Below are 22,647 nucleotides of genomic sequence, written 5' to 3' on the forward strand. Positions count from 1 at the left end.
GCAGAATCCCTGGTTCCCTCCTGTGCCAGCTAAGCTCCTGCAGTCACCACCTAATCATGTCCTTACCCAAAAGAAAATGAAATAATTTGTTCCTGTAGGAAACATTGGGAGTCCTCAAACCTGGGGGCTGACTTAGGAATGGAGAAATCACTTGCCACAAGGAATCTCATATCAGAAATGCAGTGGCTGCACCCAACCTCTGCTTCCAACTGATTTCGAGGAAGTTTCATTGCTCCAGGAACTTACTGTCATGCAGAGGGCAACCTCAAGCCTCCTTTAAACGTCAAGCCGCTTTCCAGGTTCCTCCAAGAAACCGAGCTTTTACCTTTGATAGTCCCCCTTTCAAAACCACAGCCTCATCCCCAGATTCTTACCACTGGTGGGTCCTTATCTCTTCTAAAGACTTGAGAAAATAACAATTGTAGAAGATACCCCTAGAGAAGGAGCTACTCCTCGGGAATACGATTGGAACACATCCCACCCCCCCACCCCTACCCCCACGCCCGCACCGCTCATAACAGAATCATTGGTTTTTCTCACAACTTGCTTACAGAATTGCTGTGAGGTTTCAATGAGTCAGTAAAAAGAAGACTGTTGGAAAAGTGCCTGGCACAGAGAAAATGCTCAATAAATGTTCGCTTTAAAAGTGCAGAAAATCAATTTGGACATATATGCATACATAAAGAAATATGCACAAGATCACACCTACGGAGCTAATGTTTCTACTTTCGAAAATCTGTACTAAGAAAATGCTCATAGATTTTTTCAGATGAAGATTTATGTATAAAGATGGTCATCAGGCTGTTGTTGTAATAGAAAAAAAAGAAACCCAAAACAACCCACACGTCCAACAATAACGGAGTAAGTACAAAAACGATGCCACTTTTCAAAAGCATGCTTTTGAAGAATTTGTAATGCTGTAAGAAAATTATCATGACAGGTAAAGAGGGATATGAAACCATTCACATAATATGATTTCAATTTTAGATATTCCAAATAAATATCTATGGAATGTCATAATAAGAGATTAGAAGGAAATACTCCAAATATTACTTGTGTTTCAGTCCCAGTGGTGAGATTCTTTATTCATTTCCAGCATTTTTCAAATTCTAGATACATATGCAATGAATGTGTGTTAATTCTGCAAGTAAAATATAAAACAGTAAAGAAGCTATTTCAATTCCACAATTAAAAAAAAAAAAAAAAGTTTCATGAGATTCTAGACCAGGTCAGCGGCAGGGAACAGAAAAGATAATCCTGAGGTTGAGCCCTCAGTATGTGGTGACTCTTGAAGGTCACCACGGGGACAGAGAGACTATCTCTCTGGAAACTTTCTAGCTTGAGCAACAGCATGGACAAATGATGGTGTTTTGCATCACAGTAGGAAATGAAAGAAAGGAAGAAGAATGGGTTGGGAAAAAAGAAAATCTATTCCATTTGGCCTCACTGGGTTTGCAGTACCAAAAGGATCCCCTGGTAGAGGGGCTCCGAGAGTTGGCTACATGTGGGGGTAAAGCCTGGGAAAGAAAGATTTTGGTATACATGAGGGTATGGGCAACAGCCATGTGTCCCTGGTGCCATGGCTTGGCTGAGAATGCTCCATTCTCCGTGTTCTGTGAAGGGCAACCAGACTCTGCTCCCATAGAGGCTCTGACGCTTGGGCTCTGGAGCCCAATTCCTTCCTGCCACCCAACATGGGACATGAAGTGACCCCTGCCTCCCTTGGTCCATCACAGAGACCACTGCTAGATGGTAGTGAGGAGCCTCACAGACACTCACCGTGACTTACATGCTGTTTGGCACTGTGGCTGCCGCTTCCATGAGCACTCACAGTCAACATAAAACGTGCTACCTCACACTTTGTACGAATAGCGTTCAAGACCCGGCTTCGCCCAGTGGCCTCTTTTCACAATAACGCATAGGGAAACCATCTCAAGCTTCCAGACCAGGAAAGTATGAGCAACCGGACAACACGAACCCTACAACAGCTCCTGTTTCCCTCTCTGGCTTGGCCGATAAGGAGCTCAGAATATAAGCTGTGGCCCATCTTCAGCAACACTGGAGGATCGCATCATGCGGACTATGGGGCGCTCATCTGTTAGCATTTCGGTCTTTGTTTTACTGCCCTTATTTTCTCTTTGTCCCAATTTCTTCAACTATGAATCTTTGTGAACTTCTTAAAGTCTAAGATTTTCTCCCATGTCACACTCACCCATTGATTCCGTCTCTAGCTCCTGGAGTTGCACAAGAGAATTCTAGGGCCTCTTCCCCATAGCATCCCCTTTGAAGCCCATGTCCTTCACTAAATCTGATTCTTTTTAGGTACCAGAGCCTCACTTTCTTCAAAAGCTTGTCCTAGACATGAGCTCCTCAAGAATCTTTCATCCTTCTAGACTCAGTTGATGCCCCATCTTCCCTTGGTGTCTCCTTTAGGCCCTATTTAGGCGTTCCCTCCACAGCAGCACCCACAAGCAACCACACAGGATGACTGGTTCTCATACCTGCCTCTCCCACTGGACCATGGTTGTGCTCTGCACCTCCAAACAGTACCTAGCCGGCTGGAGACATAATATGATAATATATGCTTCATAAGTTTCTGTGGAGGAAATGAATGAATGAATGTGCATAGATACATAACTTCCTCTCTCCTCTACATGCTAAAAGAAGCCCCCAGGGAGAACAGGGAGAGCCCAGTTCCTTTTAGCTCTCTGTGGGCCTTTCTACATGACAACTGCTTTTCCACAGCACTCTCCCTAACAGCCCTGAGGCCCTAGGCACCAGTGTGAGAACTTACTCTCCCAGCTAAATCCAGAGTAAATACACATAAGACAGAATTGGTCCTGTGAGGGCAACTGGGATAAATTTTCACAGAAAGAAAGGATTTCACAGATCAAAAATGCAAAATGCCACATGCTCCAGCTAGCACTTATTTTAACAACAGAGCCTTACATAGGTGCTAATTACGTGTCGGGAATTGTTCTGAGCTCTTTACAAATATCTTATTTAATCTTTGTAACAACTTCATGAGACAGGTACTATTTCTATCCCCATTTCATTTTCATATATAGTCTTCTCAACACTGGCGTCAGCTATCCTACAACGAAGGAAGATGTAGCTAATTCCGTCACTAAATAGAAGAAAATTAGTTATATTTAGTTCACGCCAGTGCATGAATGGTTGACAAATCAAATCTTTGCCTTTGATGTGAGACCTGGATGCCACAAAATACATCACTGACTAAGCATTTATTGACCACGTCCCACCCCCCACCCCGCCACCAGCACTGCCCCCCACGAACGAGCTCACAGTCTGGAGAAAACAATGCACACCTAAATTAATGACCAGGCCCCATGACAAGCACATTAGAAGCAAGGACCCAATACAGCACTGGCGGCAAAAGGGAGTAATGATCTCTGGCTAGATGAGAAGGCTTCCTCCAGGGTGTAATGTCTGAGCTCAATTTTAATGGATGGCCCAGGGCTCACCAGGAAGCCACAGAGACAGAAGAGGGGGAAAGAGAAGGTCAAGATAGGGGGACCATTGACCGTGGGGAGCAAGAGGGGAAGAGCTGGGGAATAAGGGGTTATCACTGGGGTGGTGGCTTTGGCTGCAACAACACAAAGCTCAAAGTCATTAAAGGATCTGATGGTCATTCCCATTCTAGGAAGCTTCTTTGAGCTGCAGCATAAGGGACGATGTCAAGACCAGACAGAGAGAGAGAGAGACATTTTAGGGGGCTGTTGCAATCAACCAAGCAAGAAACAATGTGCACCTGAGCAATATTCTAGGATAATCAGGAACCCGAATCTTCAGACGGATGGGAAGGCTGGTGTAGGAGAGCAAGGTGACACCCCAGCTTTTACTTGGAAGACCAGGAGGCTAGTGCAGCCAGCAAAACAGGGAGCGTAAGCTGGGAGCCCCATGGCAGGGATGAGGACAATCTTGGGCAGCCTCTAAGCTTGGGAAAGCCAAACTAGGCAGAAGACATTTTCTTAATAATCACAGAGCAGTTATTCAGATCCTCATTCACATCTCCTTTTAATAAAATATGATGCATTTCATTCTGTCATCATAGTGAAAAATCATTGCCCTTTGCTGGAAATTAATAACCTTTCAAATTAATAACCTTTGGGTAGGAAAATTGGTTTCATTAATACCTCCCCTTACACTTTGTAGGTTCGTCATCTCTCTATCCGGCTGTCCCCTGAAGCCAAAAGCCCAAGACTTATTGTTTGAGAAGCCTGAGTGACTTTATGCTCAGAAGGAATGATCGGGATCCTTAGTAATTAGGCTCACTTGAGTTCACTGCCCAAAAATGCTGGTATGCCCCTCTGCGCCCAGAGAGCCCACCTCTGGGCTGGAGGGGAGGATGAGGGCATCGTCCCAGCTCTTGGCCTGAGCCCCCCTGCCTCTGTGCTGGGTTCTTGTAAGTCAGTCTTCATCATCTCCCAGGGGAGAAATGGCCATTCTGCTGCACATGCCCTCTGAGGTTACCCAAAGCTACGGTTCGTGCCTGCCTCCAGCACCTCCCAGTCACCTCGCTAGCTGGAGCTTGGGCTATCCCAGAGCTGCCAGAGGTGGAACAGATGCCAGGCTAAGCACTGTCTCCAATCTTACATTCCAGAGCCTGTTGGAAGAAGATCGAGAGTGGTTGAAACAAAGGAAGCACTGCAGAAGACAGAGACCAGATTCCTGCTTTTTAAAGAAGAAACAGATAAGGGCTGTCAGATTCGGCTGAATCACCCCGACACATTAGAGCAGTGTGGCTTCAACTCCTCTCTGCCCCTGGTGATGATAATCCACGGGTGGTCGGTAGGAAATGCTGACATGCCTTTTTTCTCTCTGCATTTACATTTTCTGCTTTTCTCCCTCATGTGTCCAATTTTAATAAAAAGATAGAGAGCCAGTGATAACAACTTCATGCATAATATTTGTAAAGCACATTCTAATTTTCCAAGTACTTCCCCACACAGGATCTCATTGATTATCTCAATCCCATGAATAAGCAGGATAGGGAAAGTATAATTATCTCCACTATTCAGATAATAAAATGTGGCTCAAGGAGGTCACACTTCACATGAGGGCCCAAAAGTGATTGCAGTCCATGCAAGTAAATCTGCCTGTTTCACAAGAGGAGATAGGAAGCCAGAAGACATAGTCTCCCAATGAAATATGGTAACTATAAGGTTTAAATGCAGCTCCAAATAACAGAAACCTAATTGACAATAGTTCAAATGAAACAAATTTGTTTCCATTTCACACAATAGCCTAGAGATGTGTAATCCAAAACTGGATAAATGACTTTGGTTAATGATGTCCTCAGGGACCCAGCTCATTTCCCACTACTCTGCCATTCTTAGAGTACTGCCTTTGTCCTTATAGTCCAAGATGGCAGCCAGAGCACCAGCCATCGTATCTTTATTCCAGGTAGCACAATGAATAAAAGGTATACACAACAGAGTCAAAGAGCATGGTTTTTTAAAAACAGCTATATTGATATGTAATTCACATACCATTTAAACTCATCCATCCATTTAAAGTGTACAGTTCAACGGCTTTAGGTTAGCCACCCAGAAATATCTGTAAAATGCTTCCAGTTATATCCATGAGCCATACCTAGATAGAAAGATGACTGAGATATGTAGCCTCTTAGAGAAAGTGTAGCATTTTAAGGATGCTAAAAACCCTGGACGAAGGGGAGAAAGAATATTATGGGCAATGATTGAAATGAAACTAAGCAAGGACTTTTCTCCAAGAGGAAATTCTGCCTCCCTGGCTCCCAACCAACGCACAATTTGAAGCCTGGTTCACGACTTGAAACTTCCAGAGATTTGGTGATCTATTTCGTGACTTGGAAACCTTTCCCTGCCATCTACTTGAAAAACACTCTTGAAGCCCTCATCTATACTGTAGAAAGCAAAATAAGTCCATCTACCCACCTGCCACCCTTTCAACATTGATTCACTGAAAGCCTGCTATGTGCAGGCTCATAGCCTTCCCATGTACAATGCAGACCCTGCACCTGGTCTTATGTTGTAATGGGGAGCCACATGATGTCACAGGGGTAAAGCCATGAGATGGTGTGCTTGCCACTGCTAGGGGGGAAAACAGAGACACCTGTAGCCTGCTAGCAGCTTCCGCCTAGGACTTAAAAAGCTCCCACCCTAGGGAAGTTGGGGATCCCACACACCCCAGGGTCAGCAGTGAAGGTGGTGGTGTTTTTCCTACCCCTAAAGAAGGGACCTAACATAGACTGACGCCCTGCTACAGATTAGGCCCTTTTCATTATACGTCAACCTGTTTAATCCCCACACCTTCCTCCAAGGTGGGTTAGTATCTCTTAGAAGAAGAAAGTGCGCTCAGAAAGGTCGAGCAACTATCATAGTCACACAGCCAAAAGTGGACAAAGATCAAACCCTCATGCTCCAAGCTCACACTCTCGAAGACTCCCTTTGTCAGAGGGGTCCAATCGGGGCCCCCATTCCTGGCAGGCTTCAGCCTGCAGTCCTCACTGCGGCTCTCTCCCGCTGGCCTAGGAGCTCAATCCGTGTTTCTCTAAGACAAACAGAATAGGACACAGAGTGCAGAACGCTAAGAAGACGAAACCTGTTTTAAAGGAAACTAAGGATCAGCCGTGGAAAGCTCTCCTGTGGGAACCCCGGGGGAGGATAGGGGTTAGAAGGAGGCCAGTCACGGTAGAGAAGAGTATCCCATTTCTTCAACTGCTTTAGCCAAATGGACTTTCCTTACAAGAAAAAAGAAAGAAGGCAGGAAGGAGGGAATGTATGGAGAGGACAGGTTTGGGGACCAGCAGAGTTAGAAGCCAGAGGCACCAAGTCCGGATGTCTGCACACAGAGGAGTTAGCTCTCCCCACCCCCACCCCCACACCCACACCCACCCCCACCCCCACCCCACCCCCGCATGCTCTCCCCTCAGACCCCACCCCCTTCACCCTCCCTGCCTCCACTGACACCCCCTGCCTCTACTCACACCTTGTGCTCCCCTCACCTTTCCCTGTCTCTTCACCCTCCCTGCCCCTCCTCACCCTCCCTACCTCCCTCCACTCCCCCCTTCACCTTTCCCTGCTTTGTCCTCACCTTCCCTGCCTCCTCTGACTCTCCCTGTCTCCCCCTTACCTCTCCCTGCCCCCCACTTCGACTCCAGCAACCCCCAGCTGTTGGTAGCTCCTTGCACTCCCCTGTGCTTTCTCTCCTCTTGGCCTTGGCTCAGCCCGTGCCTTCTGCCTAGAGTAGTGTTCCCCCTCTTCTGCTGAACAGTAGCCATTACACAGTAGGTGCTCCAAAAATATTTGTGAGCTGAATTCATGACTAAATCAGTATCTTGTTCACAAATGGACCATAAAGACAGGACCGTTGCCAGGGTCCCTTTCCAGAATGAACGCTTCATTCTTTTTTTTTTTTTTTTTAAGATTTTATTTATTTATTTTACAGAGAGAGATCACAAGTAGACAGAGAGGCAGGCAGAGAGAGAGAGGGAAGCAGGCTCTCCGCTGAGCAGAGAGCCCGATGTGGGACTCGATCCCAGGACCCTGAGATCATGACCTGAGCCGAAGGCAGTGGCTTAACCCACTGAGCCACCCAGGCACCCTGAACGCTTCATTCTTAAAACGCAGAAGGGCCTAGAACTACTCTCACCAGTGAGAGGAACAGCAGCAGCTGCCTCACTGGGTCACTAACTCTGAAGGTAACCGCACATCACTAACATTTACTGAGTGCTTGCTGCGTGCCGGGCGCTGTTCTAAATGCTTCCTAGCGACTGACTGATCTCCTCTTCACGGCAGTCCTGGAGAAAGGCCACTACGGCTAGCCCCATTTTCCAGATGGGGAAAGTGGTGCACAGAAAGGTTAATGAAAGCTAACCAATTAATTGGGAGGGTCGAGACTTGAACCTGAGGGGCTCTATCCACCTGAAAGGCACTGGGTGCATGTTCGTAAGTGGTCAGTGGTCAGTGGCCAATGCCTCTGAACCCAAGTGACCTGCATGTCATCAGCATTGCTCTCCAGCCTGGAGAGCAGTCTTGAGGCACACCAGACTCCTCTCCCCCCGGAGAGGGGATGCCTCGGGGCCCTCCCCTGACCGTGTGCCTCTGCGCATGCTCTACCTTCTGCCTGGACCCCCCTAGACTCCCTGCCCCACAGTCACCAGCCTGCCCTTATTTCCGTAAGTGAGCTCCTAGTCACCCTCGCAGACACCAGTGTCATCGTTCCATGAATCAGGCGTGCCCTGCAAGTTGGTTCTCGAACAAAGGACATACACAGAAAGATTCTCCATACACATGGATTGAGCTCCTGCTATGTTCCAACTCATGGGGCCTTGTTCCCTCAAAAGCGAGCAGATGCTGTGGGCAGGAGGAGAGCAAAGGAGCTGGGATTCGGAGCTGCGGCCTAGCCGGCCTCCTGGAGCGGGGAAGGGTTAGAGCTGAGCCTCAGAGGATAGGTCAGCTTTCAGCTCCTAATTACATAGACTTTTCCATTATTTTAAGGCTCAGAAACTCTTAAAATAGGGGCATGTTAAGAAAATGGTTCTCAGTTGGAGGCCAGGGGTAGCCCCCAGGGGACATGGGGCAAAGTGCAGAGACATTTTTGGTTTTCACAACTTGTGGGGAAGAGTGCTCCTGACACCTGCTTCATGGAGACCAGACCTGCTGCTAGATAGCCTACGGGGCTCAAACAGCTCCGTGACAGAAAGTATCTGGCCTAAAATGTCCATAGTGCCAAGGTCGAGAAACCCCACATGAAGCCCTTTCTTTTGGAAAGAAGGACCCAGCCTTCATAAGCCAAGAGTTGGGAAAGAAAAAAAAGACAAACAGAAAGATGAGACTAGTACAGTGCCCCCCGACCCTGGGTCCCCTTCTGGTTAAGCTGACGACTTTGTGCCCCGCCCCCACAGGTGGACGGCTTCCTGGAAAACTGGATCGGGCAGATGGTCGCCGCCCTGAAGTCTCAACTGGCCCAGACTGTGAACGTGGGGCTGGCCGACTGGCTCACCCTGGCCTACCGCCACTACACCGTGGCTGTCCGCAACACCCGCCTCGTGGGCCAGGAGGTGGCAGCTCTCATCCAGTGGCTGGAGGCAAGGCCTGCCCTGCCCTCCCTTCCTCTCCCCTTCTTACCCTCCCCTCCCCTCCCCTCCTCACCTTTCTCCCCTCCGGGACTGAGAGAATTAAGCCGGTCTCCTAAGCATCCCAGATAGGAGAACCACTCCACGAAGCTTGAAGGAATGGGATGGCACAGGTGGAGATGGCACACTGGGGCTCCCTCAGACGTCATGCTTGAACCCCTATTTTGCAGAACTGTCTTCCCTCCCCTTCCTCCATCCACCACCTCTTTTATGCTCTCTCCCTTGGATGTGCTAGCGGATCTGAACACACCCATGGCCCATCAAACCCTAAGAAATGAACAGGAGCACCATGTAGGGCATTCATATCCTAGTAAAGACAGGCAGGGTGGGGACGGGGACCAACATCACCAGGCGGGGCCCCAGGTAGCTGAGTCTGAAAGGTGGGTGCCGGCAAGGTGAGAAACCAGTCTGGCTCAGGAGGCTAAATTCTCAAGCATCTCCTCTGCCACCCCGGAGCCAAGAACAAGGGGGACCCTGAGAACGAGCTGGACCCATACAAGGTTTCTGTCCAGCAGCTCTTCCACTAACCATCTTGCCTCTGTCTTCCAGGAATCTGCTCAGTTTTCTCGGAGCAAAGTTCATCTAATTGGGTACAGCCTGGGGGCCCATGTCTCAGGATTCGCTGGCAGTTACATGGGCGGAAAGCACAAGATTGGGAGAATTACAGGTAACCGTGTCCATAATCAATGATGGCATGCGGGGGTGGGGCAGGACCCGCTTCCCTAACAGTCCTGGAATTACCATGCACCCAGCCTCCTTCACACTGCTGCAAGCATGACCGCTGTCCTAGCCTGCTGTCCCTCAAGAATTCAGAGTAAACCACAGCCCCAACCCCTACTGCCTTTCCTCCAAGGGGTGCCTCTCATAGTCATGCCAAAGAGGACCTCAAAAGTAGACTTTCTAAACACTTTGTACCAGGAAAGAGTTTATTTTCAACTTATAGTTTAAAAAGCCCAATAAGAGCAAGTTAAAGGGTCACGTCCGAAATTTGTGGTAACATCAGCCATGTCTGTGCCTCAGTTTCCACATTTGTGGAACACATGGGTCTTACTCTGGGACCCATTTGATGTGAAGGAGGGGGCGCCACACTGACTTGGAAATGGCTCCAGATACCCAGTAAGAGCTGGGGATGTGCAAGAAGGCCTTTCCTCCCACACTTCCTTGACACCAACCTCATCCCCAGATGCTACCTCACAGTTGTGTTTGGAAGATCACACCTGAGGGGGCTATTCCCCAGCCCAGTCCCCAAGGTGCACAGATAGCCACAGTGTAAAACTCAGAAAGCCCAGGGACACCTGGGTAGTGCAGTTGGTTAAGCATCCATCTCTTGGTTTTGGCTCAGGTTGTGATCTCAGGGTCATGGGATCAAGCCCCACATCAGGCTCTGTGCTCACCGCAGAGTCTGCTTAAGATTTTCTCTCCTTGGGGTGCCTGGGTGGCTCAGTGGATTAAGCCGCTGCCTTCGGCTCGGGTCATGATCTCAGGGTCCTGGGATCGAGCCCCGCATCGGGCTCTCTGCTCAGTGGGAAGCCTGCTTCCCCCTCTCTCTCTGCCTGCCTCTCTGCCTACTTGTGATCTCTCTCTCTGTCAAATAAAATAAATAAAATCTTTAAAAAAAAAAAAGATTTTCTCTCCTTTTCCCTTTGCCCCTCCCCCTGGGACTTGCTGACACATGCTCTCTCTCTCTCTCTCACTCTAAAAATAAATAAATATATTTTTAAGAGAGAAAGAAAAGAAGGAAGGAAGAAAGGAATAGGAAGGAAGGGAGGGAACCAGCCAGCCAGCCAAAGCCCTTCTCAGTGTAGTGTTCCAGAGTTCTGGGACTCTCCTCGCGAGGCTGTCTTCCTGTAGTCTCAAGCTTCCATGAACTAGGTCTTTCTCTACTTCATGAACACACCATGGCCTCCTGTGCTTCTGGGCCTTACATGTCCTTTTCCTTTTACCTGAAATATCTTTTTTTTTTTTTAAGACTTTATCCATCTATTTGAAACAGAAAGAGAGGACAAGACAGGGGAGAAGGAGAGGCAGGCTCCTTGTTGAGTGGGGAGCCTAATGCAAGGCTCAATCCCAGGACCCCGAGATCATTACCTGAGCCAGAGTTGGATGCTCAACAACTGAGCCACCCCAATGCCCCTTGCCTGGAATATCTTAGCACAACTTACACCCCCAGCCCCAGTCTACCTAACAAACTCCTACTTCCCCTTTAAGATGAGTTAAACATCACTTCACCAGCTAAAACAATACTTCACAAGCTAAAACAATTCAAAGGAAATTTAAGATGAATAACGTTGTTGTGACTTTTTATTTTATAAAGAAGATTTATTTATTTATTTATTTATTTATTTATTTATTTATTTTAGAGATAGAGAGAGGGGAGAGGGGCAGAGGGACAGAGAGAATCTCAAGCAGATTCTCTGCTGAACATGGAGCCCAACTCGGGGCTCGATCCTACAACCCATGAAATCATGACCTGAGGCAAAACCAAGAGTAGGACGCTCAACCACCTGAAACACTCAGGTGTCCCATGACCCCCATTTTATCAAGTAAGAACACTTTGGGCAGTTAATATCTACGATTACCATTACTTCACCAAAAAAGAGGTTGGTTTTAATGTTAAAAAAAAAAAGATAAATAATGGCAGACATTTATACAAGAGAAATAAATTCGTCATTATGAGAAATCACTTCCTCATTTTTTTTTTTTTTAACCTTGCCGGGAACTGGGGAGACTTGGTTCATGGGCCAGTATGTGCACCCCCCAGGAATGGTTATCCAATCATGGTTATATGGTTATCACTATGGTTATAATGGTGATCACTCTGTGATTTAACCCTCAATAGGCTGGGGGTAAACAGACCTTCACAGAAGGCCCATCCCCGAGGAACTTCCTAGAAGGCTGAGTCAGAACCCCAGAGGGGCGGCACCAGACCCAGCACCCTCTCCACTCTGTCTTGTGTCATGGGCTATATTAGGCATTATTAGCCAGGCCCACTCATGACAGAAGCAGCGGGACAGCTAATTTCTCCTGTCATCTCTTCCTCAGCCCCATGAAGAACGGAATATAAATCACACCAAGACATCTTTCATTTGTAACTACAGATGAGAGCTGGAGACAGGCGCACGCTGCCCCTGTCAACTCCTTCACCCCCATCAGGGATGGAAGCCAGGGCTGATGTGGGACATCAAATAGTCTTCCAGAGAGGGTGAAGGAAGAAAGACAGAGAAAAACCCTTGAGAGCAGAAATACTCCTTGTATTTGTAGACGCCAACCAGCCAGGAGCTGCCTCTAGTCTCGCGCACACACATCTGTCACTAGACCAGAGCTCGGAGCAGTCCTATTCGCTCAGAACATTTTCACCAGGGAACAGTCATGTCCCAAGGCTGTTTTGGACATTCCAATGAGATGACATTGGTGTGGGAGAAGAGCCAGCTTGTTTAGGGAACTCACGGACAACATACAGGCAAATAAATTTTTTCTCTGATGGGTAGGTTAGAACTACTTAGAATAAGCACAGTGGCTTTTTGTATGCAAACAGATGCTCTTGAAAGTAGCTTGAGAGGTACTTAAAATTGATTTGCTTAAATAAATCAAGCATTCCCTCATAACCTTATTTCTACCACTGGATAGTTCCTGCAGACCTCTTTCCCCATAGATAATGTGCAGCCCGTGTCTAATTTTCGGCACCATGAATTACTGTGGTTTTACTGTGAAAAGGTTATAGCAAGATTTTCTAGAGAAAGATGATCCCTGAGGATTTTTTTCTTCCTGCTAGCGCATGAATGTGTAATAACATCAGAAAGCTAAAAGGAGCTTTCTGCTTTCTTCCCCTTGCTCCCACCTAACCCTTACCCTTGCTTTCCCTGTTAGGACTGGATGCCGCGGGCCCTTTGTTTGAGGGATCTTCGCCCAGCGACCGTCTTTCACCAGATGATGCCAATTTCGTGGATGCCATTCATACCTTCACCCGGGAGCACATGGGCCTGAGTGTGGGCATCAAACAGCCCATAGCTCACTATGACTTCTACCCCAATGGGGGCTACTTCCAGCCTGGCTGTCACTTCCTAGAGCTCTACAAACATATTACCAAGCATGGCTTATATGGTGAGTATGATGGCCCAGGGGACAGAGCCAGCCTGCACTGGCTCCCATCCCCCATACGTACATATGGCCCCCAAGACCCAGTGAACCTTCAACTCTGTAGGGCTCTCCCTCAGAGGGAGAGCTTGTGAGAGAGTGGGTAAGGGCTGGGGTCCCTCCAGCAGGCCCTCCTTTAACTGGCAGTGGTCTTCTGAGCTCACGCTCTGACAATGAGCGGGGGGCACCACCAGGAATCCCTACTTCTTAGCCCCTCCCAGCAAAGTCTGTCCAGGGGTACTGGCCCTTCTGAAAGTGGAGTCCTGATGCCTGCGGTTATTTCTCCTTCTCCAGAAGCTTCCTCACCCAGGAGGCTTCCTCTGTTCTGGGCCATACAAGGATGCACTTAACAGATCCTTGATCTTTAGCTTCTTATCCTTCGTTTGACCAGAGTGGGAATAGCTCTTCCACTCCTGGGAGATTTAATCAGCTGGTCCTGCAGGACCTTACTGGAATTCCTCCAATTCAAAGTTCAGTTCTAAACATGTCTTTGTTGTTTCCGTTATCTTGGGGCAGAAACTGGATTCTGGCATTCTCTGGGCTGTGATCCCACTTCTCTCCCACATCCTAGACTAAAATATTGACACGCACGTTGACCACATGCACAAGATTAAAGGACAAGCCTTTCAGCAAAAAAATCATATGTTCCATGGGTGTTCTAAATCTCTCATTATTATAAAATATCATACTGATGAAAACATGTCAACTCACGCTAAGCCAACCGGAGACCCTGCCCCCCCCCACCCCGCCCCGCCCCACGTACCTCCTTCTCACCTCCATCATCCAAAACCGAGCTGAGAATACGCTCTCCTGGGATGACATCACCGCCTTCACCTCTCCAGTATCAGAACGACCTTCAAACTCAACATCATCTCATTTTGGCTGGACTCCCAGCCTTCCACCCACCCACGCCTGAGAGAACCTTCTGCGAACTTCCTCTCCTCATTCCTCACATGCCCCTCACGTCATTGCCCCTGCAGTCAGTCATCCACGGGGGTCTGCTCCATCCCGGCTAACCAACCAGCCCTCCTTCCAGATCCACTCCCTCCCAGAGCTCCACACAGGCCTGATATTGAGTAACTAGTTGCCTGACAAACATCTCTGTTAGTGCTATTTGCTTTTGTGTGCTAACCTTCCAAGTGGTGGAACTGAGTACGTTTATTTTGCTCGCCCAGTTCTAGTGTGGTTTTTCTCACTTTTCTTCACCTTTAGGTTTAAAGACTGATCCCGGGGGTGCCTGGGTGGCTTAGTGGGTTAAGGCTCTGCCTTCAGCTCAGGTCGTGGTCTCAGGGTCCTGGGATTGAGCCCCACATCAGGCTCTCTGTTCAGCGGGGAGCCTGCTTCCTTCTCTCTTTCTACCTGCCTCTCTGCCTACCTGTGATTTCTCTCTCCGTCAAATAAATAAATAAATAAACAAAATCTTTAAAAAAAATAAAAACAATCCCATTCTGGGGTGGTACTCGCAAAGCATCTGCCCAGAATATAATCTGGTGACTGCTCTGCCAACCCAACCCCTCCTAGGTGAGCTGGAATGAGTTAGTGAACGCTTCTGAAGCTCAGCTTTCTCACCTACAACATCTGCCTGAGGGGGCCGTGGTGAGATTCAGGAAGTGTGTGCATGAAAGCACTCAGCATAGGATCTGCCTTATACTCGGTGTTCAACAAGTGCAGCCCTAGATCAAGAGCGAGCTTTTGGATCTCAGCATTTAGGCTTCAGACTCTGGGAGAAATAGCTTTTGGCAAAGTTACCTGTGCTGTACCTTCACATTAGGTAATTTACATACCTTGTGGTGGTTCTTCAACATTCTTGAGAATAATTTATTAAAGATTAGATTAAGATGTGGAGAGTTTAAAAAAAAAAAAAGGTTAAAAATTCACAGTAGATAAACTTCCTAACCCTGCTCTTTGGGGTTAGGCCCAGATAGACCTGGTCACTATAATTATCCTCCTAGAAGCCAATCCCCTTGCTGGTTTTACAGGCCAGTTACCCGAGGGAGGCAATGGCAGCTTTAGGACAGAGGGCAGACGTTGTAGGAGAGGACTGAGCTATGCAGCTTTAGGACAGAGGGCAGACGTTGTAGGAGAGGACTGAGCTTTCACTAGACCATTAACTGAGCCCCAAGAGTACCTTGGCTCTCATTTACCTGGCGTGGTTAAGCAAAGAGGCATCCCACACAAGCCTGTTCCAGCTAATTTAACGCAAGACATCAGTACTTCCACATTTTTAGCCATTTAAGACATAAATATTTTTAAATAAATCACACTACCCTGAGTTCTTAAATAATTCAGTATTTTCTTAGGAACTTGGGCTTCCAGTTAAAACACCCACCGTGGCTGGGGAGATGCCTCTACACCACGAGACTGAGAGGGGTCTACTAGAGTTTCCACTCTCGGATTCCTTCCCACTGGGGCCGGGGGGTCAGCCTCAGCAATCCCACCCCCCCTTCCCAACGTGCTGCTCATCTGCCCTGCACACAGGACGATCCTTGGAGTGGAGGCTTCTCTGGAAAACGGAGGGGTGATAACGTCCTTCTTGCCCTGTGTTCCAGCCATCACTAAGACCATAAAATGCTCCCACGAGCGGTCCGTGCATCTCTTCATCGACTCCCTGCTGCACCCTAGCCTGCAGAGCACGGCCTACCAGTGCGGCGACATGGGCAGCTTCAGCCAGGGCCTGTGCCTGAGCTGCCAGAAAGGTCGCTGCAACACCATGGGCTACCACATCCGCCAGGAGCGGCAGGGCAAGAAGCACAAAAGGCTCTTCCTCCTTACACGCCCCCAGTCCCCCTTCAAAGGTGAGTGCGGGTGGGCCCCAGGGCAGCCGCCCGGCCCAAGCTTCCCTCTGCTTTCTCAGGGGTCCTGAAACCACAGATTCTGGACGGCGACATCGGCGCAGCCTCTCTCTCTGTTCATTCCCATGGGTGTGTCCACCTGGCTGCCAAGCACCAGGTGGGAGGAAACCTTGATACTTTCTGGAATGATCCTTGCGTGAGCCTCTCTTCATCCACGTTCACGGTCCCCTAGCATGTTAGATCCGGAAGGCCCTGAGCAGCAGTTCCCTCGATCACCCAAGTCTCACTGAGCAGGGACCTGGAGGCGTCTTCAAACCCCAGCTGGAACCCACGGCTTTCCCCTCTGCTCACAACTTGCATGAAAAAAGGAGCCTCTGGGCTATGTTGGGGGTTCCTCGTTTCCTCTAAAATCTGGATCCACTGCTCTTACAGGGTATCACTGGCTTATTGAGAACCTCCAAAGATGAAGTTTGGCTTCCAATTTTCCTCATCAGATCCTTAACCTCAGGGCAGACACCGAGCCCCGGACCCTCTCTGGGTTGCACCAGAGGTCAGAGCTGTGCCTCTTCCGGGGCAGAAGCCAGCGGAGGATTTCTCCCCCAAAACCCGAATCCTCCGGAGGCGAACGAGCTGGCATCTGCTGCAGTTAACATTGTGTCTAATCCTTCCAGCGGCCCCGAGCGATTAGCGGCTCACTGTCTCACGGCGCATGCTCACGGCGCCGGGAGGAGCTGCGCTGTTTGATTCTTACCGCCCAGAAGATTTGTAGCCGCAGAAGGTGATCATGTCGTCACCCCCACTTTGCATTTGCACAGCGTTTTATACAAAACATCAGACTCGGCCATCACCTTTTTGCGGCCCCCACAACAGGCAAGCAAGGTCGGCAGGGGGTAATGATCTCATGTTCAAGAGGAGGGAAGGGCAGCGTGGTAGAGTGACGCGCCCACGGCCACACAGTCTGTCTGGAAGGAGGCCAGCAACCAGGTGCATCCGACTCCCGGTCTGTGCTCCTTTTATTATCACACTCACAAGTTCAAGTTCCCAGGCGACTCGTTTTTTAAGCACAGGATTCCTGTTTATTTGAACTTGCGCTTCCTGGCCAGATTTCCCTTCCCTGAAGCCCAGGAATGACAGAAATCTGCTGTGGGTGGATGATCGCTTCTGAGAGCATCACAGTGAAGGTGGATCCTTCCTGCCTGAGGGGCCAGTGGGCCCCCTCTGCCGTCTGCCCCTTTCGGGTGGAGGAGAAGCTACCATCCGAAATCAGCTGAGGGAATTTGGAAGGGCTCCCGCCTCAAAGAGCTCCCCCACGGCAGCCTGCCAATTAGACACTCATTTGGGTTAACCAGCTCCTCTTTTAAATGGCAAAGCTGCCTGGAGTGATTAAGCCCCTCCGATAAGCACATTTCACTGGCTCTGCTTTAAATCGTGGAATGTTAGCATTTCTAGACGCTGTTCTACCCTGCCATTTCACAGACGCAGACACCCAGGCCCAGCTGGGGAAAATCATTTGCCCAGGGACACAGAGTGAATTCTTGGCAGAGTCAGCATTTAGACCCAGACCTCCAAACTAGTGGAGGGGTTGATTTCCTCCCCACTTCAGGAACCTGCCCCTTGTCTATTGGTGGAGGTGAGGAGGGAGAAGAGAAGAAGGGGGAGGTTTTGGGATCAGCTGGGAAGAAAGGAGACTGCTTTTCACCTTCCACAGCTTGGGGGTATTCTGAACTGAGGAGCTTGGTAGAGCTGGAGGACATCTGCTGGGGGCTTGGAGATGGGGAGAAAGGGCAGGCAAGCATGTCGGGAAGGAAGAGGGGACAAAAAAGACCAACAGGTACACTCAGTCTGAGTTCCTCCCTTTTGCCAAGGACCCAGATGCCCGACTACCACAAGCCACTAGTGTGAACTCACAGGGATCTCTTTTCTATGGAGGAGGACCAGAGAGCTGCATTTGGCCAGAGCTGTCCACCCCAGCAGCTACAAAAGACCAATGTGTCCATCCAGTCATTTATTTTTCAAACATAAATTGAGCCAGAGTAGTCAGAGTCCCTACTTCATGGGGCTCACTGAAGACCAGTCCCCGCCCACCCACCACCCACCCCATAAATGTTCAGTGCCATCCCAGGAAGACAGGCAGGGAGACCCTTGGAGACAACACTCAAGTGTCTTTATTGTCAATGACTATCTCACTCCAGATACTTCTGATGAGCATGGCCCTATGAGTCAGGACCGCCTGAAACCGGTCAGAACCCATCTCAGCCCATAACCGAGGTTCCCGGGCTGAGCTGTGGCCCACATTACCCCCTCCTCTTCTCTGGGCCTTCCAAATTCTCCCCCATTCTGCTTCAGTCCTTCCAGTGAGCAAAACCCTAATCTGTTCACCAGTGGGGAGTAGCATCCCAGGAGTCATGTCAAGCTGCCCTGGGTATGGCCGGAAATGATCGCTGGGTGAGACTCTGCCCATTCGGGAACAGCTGCTCGGGGGTTGCTGCGATCTGGATAATACTGTGTCTCCCAGTATGGTGGCTGTGGCTAGTTACATTACTGGGAATTACATGCAATCAAACATTGGCTTCCCCAGTCAACTAGCCACCTTTCAAGTATTCAGATATGTGGCTGCCATATTGGAGAGGACAGAAATGAATCTCTTCCATCATCACAGAAAGTTCTGTTGATGGTACTGGCACAAGGCCTTTAATCTAGGTCCCCATAACTACACCTTTCTCCACCCATCACTATCATGATCATCTCTGACTTGGGCCCTCCAAGCCCATTTCACTGGCATTTGATGAATACTTGCAGATTCTTAAAAGAAGAGACTTGCCCAGCCTTCGTTTCAGAGAACCTATAATTCATATTTTTTAAGAACATCTAATTGTATGATATATTTTAGTGCCGGGTCTGGCTGGGCCAGCTAAACACGGCCTCCCGATTGTAGCTCCACAAAGGGTGACTAACTTAGCCCTCATTCCTCTGGCTCCAAATATATTTCAACGAAACCATCAAAGAGTCTGGACCCACTGGGCTGGTAGCACAAGGCAGTTATTGCCCACTTCTATTTTCACTGTCCCAGGAAGAGCCTTCACCAGTCTGGGAGCCTGTTTTTTGAAAAAGAAAACAGGGAATGTATCCATCCTGAGAGAGACCTGCTTAGTGAACACCTTATCTAATTAATCCTCCAGCAGTAGGATGAGGCCACTCAGAGCGGAAGGAAGTGGCACTTATGGGGACCTATTCTGTCCAGGCTCCCCACTGAGTATATTGTAACAAACTAGCTCCTTTATCCTATAATCCTCACAACAACCTTGACAGAGACAGAGGGACAGAGACTGAGATGAGTCAGGGTGGGGACTGATGTTGGTGGATTTTCCAATAAATAAATTGAGACTTGGAGAGTTTACAACTTCCCCAAGTCACACGGTCTGTGAGCAGCAACTGTAATGTTTGACCCCAGGTTGCTCTGGTTCACGGCCCTTGTTCTTCCACTCCACGCAGTCTCCCGACTGTAGCACCAACACCAGGTCCTCCCCACCTCTTTCCCTCTCCCTCTCTCTCCCTTTGCTCTCTGGGCCTCATCCCACCTAGGGGAACTTGCTTGAGTACTCTTTCCTTTTGGTTGGTAGGCAACCAACCAAACTGTGACTTAGGGGAATCTGTTCGTCTTTGGCTTTTCTCCACTACTTCTTTAGGAAAGGTTTCCCTAATTTCCAGGGAGAGGTCCAGAAAAAGTACTGGGTGTAGTAGAGACAGCACAGGCTTGAGATTGGGAATAGGGCGTGTCCAGAATTTGGCTTTGCTGCCAACCTCATATTTGACCTTGACCTAGTGACAAAACCCATGCGGGTCTCAGTTTCTTCAGCCACAGAGTGATGGTGTGTGGATGACTATGGGCGCGAACCGCTAAAACCGGCCCCTGGGGGTGCAGCTCAGAACTGTGCCTAGTCAGTTCAGCACATAGGAAGGGAAAAGGTGTCCCTGGGTTAACACCTTCTAGAAGCTGGGCACTTTAATATACACTGTCCCATCGCATCATATTCTCACGACCCCCCTGTTAGAGTCCTCTTGATGCCCATTTTATACATGAGGAAATGGAGCTTCAAAGAGTCTGTGAGGGCTCGCGACCATACGGTGGTAGACGGTAGAGAAAGGACTCCAGGCCCTCAGCTGAGGGCTCCTGTTGTCTTCCCACATGAAGCACCTATGGGCACAAACAGCAGGCAGCGTGATGCCAGTCAGCACAACACTCCTTACCACACACACTCCCCCCATCTCACCCCCAGCAGAAAAGGCAACCGCCCACAGAAGTGGCAAGAATCCAATCCCCTGACATCAGGGTGTAGGGGAGGAAAATTTTTCCTCTACCCTTTCTTTTGGCTGGCCTCTTAATTAAGTTGACATAAAACAGCTCAACAGGAGAAAATGTTAATTCCACGTGTATTAGAGCCTCACAGAGCCGTGAGAGGTTCAAAGAAGTCAGGCATTTGAAGCCTCCCTGCCATCCTGAGCTAAAGAGAAGGGGGTGGGGCTGTGGGGCTTCAGAGAGAAGGAAGTTAATTCACAGCAAGATGAGAAGAGCCAAGGTTTGGGAAACAAATGTTCATCACACCATGCAGAGACAATGCGACCCAGAACAGAATCAACACACAGGCCTGAACCCCCCCACACTCCCAAGCCCCCTCCCCATCACTCCCCCACTTACCACCCTCATCACCCAGACTCTGCAGCTCTCTGTGGCAGGAGCTATCTCCCTGGACTAGGCCCCTATCTAAAAACTCTTAGAGGCAGGTAAGTGGGAAGCAAAAAACTCTTCCCGAGTCTTCGAGGCCTTGACTGTCTTCCACTGAAAATACCCCACGTGCATTTGGAAGATGCTCACTCTGAAGCACTTTATGGGGTGTCTCATGGAACTGTGAAACCCAACTGCAGCCCCCAGCATGAGCCCAGAGCTGCACAATACACCTGCTTCCAATACACCTGTGCCCGCCCTCCCTCTTCCAGCCTCCCTGGGTGCTGACCCCTGGTGGGGTAAGCCCTCACGGTGCCATCTTCAGGCTCAGTGTCAGGTCCGAAGCCTCCCTCTCGAGTTAGAGGCATCTCATGTCTAGGAACCAGCCCTCAGTGTGGCAAAACAACACAAGAGATCTCATTCCTCCCATCTTCACGAAAGAAAATCGATACACTGAAAGAAAAAGGCCTCTTTGATGTTTGCAAAGAAAATCATAATATCTCCCAGAGCCAATATCTAATGATCTGGAATCATTTTTTTTCCCATGAAACAAAAAGGAGGAGGAGGAAGAGGAGAAGAAAAAGAAGGAGAAACAAAATTTCTCTTTTCATAAATTCCACTAAGCCAATGTCTACTGTGGCTGCCTTACAAAAAGAACTTAAGTGGCACCAGTGGGGTTTACACGAGATCAGAATCCGGGGCTTTTAGGGAACTGAACCTCAGGAAGACTCTATTTGAGGAGAATCTCCAGAGGCTTCCCATCTCTGCTCTAGGTGGCATTTGCCTGATCTCATTCAGGGTTAATGGACTGTTTCATGCTCTTTATCTTTAAGACCTAAAATAATTTCTCCTGCCCGAACCGAGGAATGCACTGGGCTGTCCCCTCCACAGTCACAGGATCAAAAGCATTTTTCCTAAATCATTTTTTTAAATCCTTACTAAACATGTCATGAGAGAAAGTGAGCAAAATGACTCCTGCTTTTTTCCTTAATCTTTGTAACAGCATCATTGTCTGGGGGGAAGGGGAGGGGCCAGGGAGTGGGGGATGACAGGCAAATTGTCTTTTTCTTTTAAAGATAAACACAAAAATCCAAAATAGGATCATCTAGTTAGTTCTCCATATGAAAGCCTCTTTTATATTTATAAAAATAATGTCATGTCAAGATTTCTCCCCCAAAAAAGTGACTTCCCTAGTGCAGGTCATTTGGGACCACCAGTGCCATCAACCTGCCGGGTTCTACAGCTGGGCTCTTGCAGACACAAGGGTGCCCTCATCCCCTCACCCCTGTACTCCTCCACAGCCCACATATCCTTCAGGAGTGCTTGGAAGGCCAGTGGACTCTGACTCCTGGCCATTCCTTCACCTTTGGGGTTCCAAATTCCTGCACAGACTCCACCCTGGGAAGATACCGCAGGAGGTCAGGTAATTCTCACTCAAAGGATGGAAGTTAAAGGGGTCCTGGCAAGCCGACCCTTGGATTTTACACCCTCCCCCAGATTTGTGCAACCGTGGCATCTCGGACCTGGGAATCCATCTCCTACTCACGAGTGAAGAACAAAGGAAGACAAAAGCCCATCTCTGGTGCAGGAACCTAAGCCATTTATCCCCGCTGGGGAGCTAGGCCTTCAGGGGACAGGCAGGAAGAATCTGCAGCAGCCATAGCCCAGGATGGATGTCAGCGGGTGAGACCCTCAAGGCACTTTGTCTCAGTGGCTTCCTTCCAGGAAGGTTTTGACGGCTGCCTTTCCTCAGGGACTGGGGGTTTGCCATTTGCTTTCAAAGAGGAGATGCAGCTTGCAGACCCAGGACCTCAGGAGACAGTGGAAAGGGGATTTTAGAATCAGACAGACACCTG

At 48.9% G+C, this 22,647-nt stretch overlaps 1 protein-coding gene across 1 annotated transcript in view; it reads left to right on the forward strand.

Moving 5' to 3' along the window:
* The window catches only part of LIPC (lipase C, hepatic type), a 149,158-nt gene that overhangs the window by 114,879 nt on the left and 11,632 nt on the right, over positions 1-22,647 (forward strand). Inside the window, exons 3-7 of the mRNA XM_032342677.1 lie at positions 4,625-4,812; positions 8,912-9,094; positions 9,692-9,809; positions 13,010-13,243; positions 15,826-16,071. Of these exons, the coding sequence (XP_032198568.1) occupies positions 4,625-4,812; positions 8,912-9,094; positions 9,692-9,809; positions 13,010-13,243; positions 15,826-16,071 (969 nt within the window). The remainder of the gene's footprint in view (positions 1-4,624; positions 4,813-8,911; positions 9,095-9,691; positions 9,810-13,009; positions 13,244-15,825; positions 16,072-22,647) is intronic.

Source organism: Mustela erminea, chromosome 5 (genome assembly GCF_009829155.1).
Source record: "Mustela erminea isolate mMusErm1 chromosome 5, mMusErm1.Pri, whole genome shotgun sequence".
NCBI classification, from domain to species: Eukaryota; Metazoa; Chordata; class Mammalia; order Carnivora; family Mustelidae; genus Mustela; species Mustela erminea.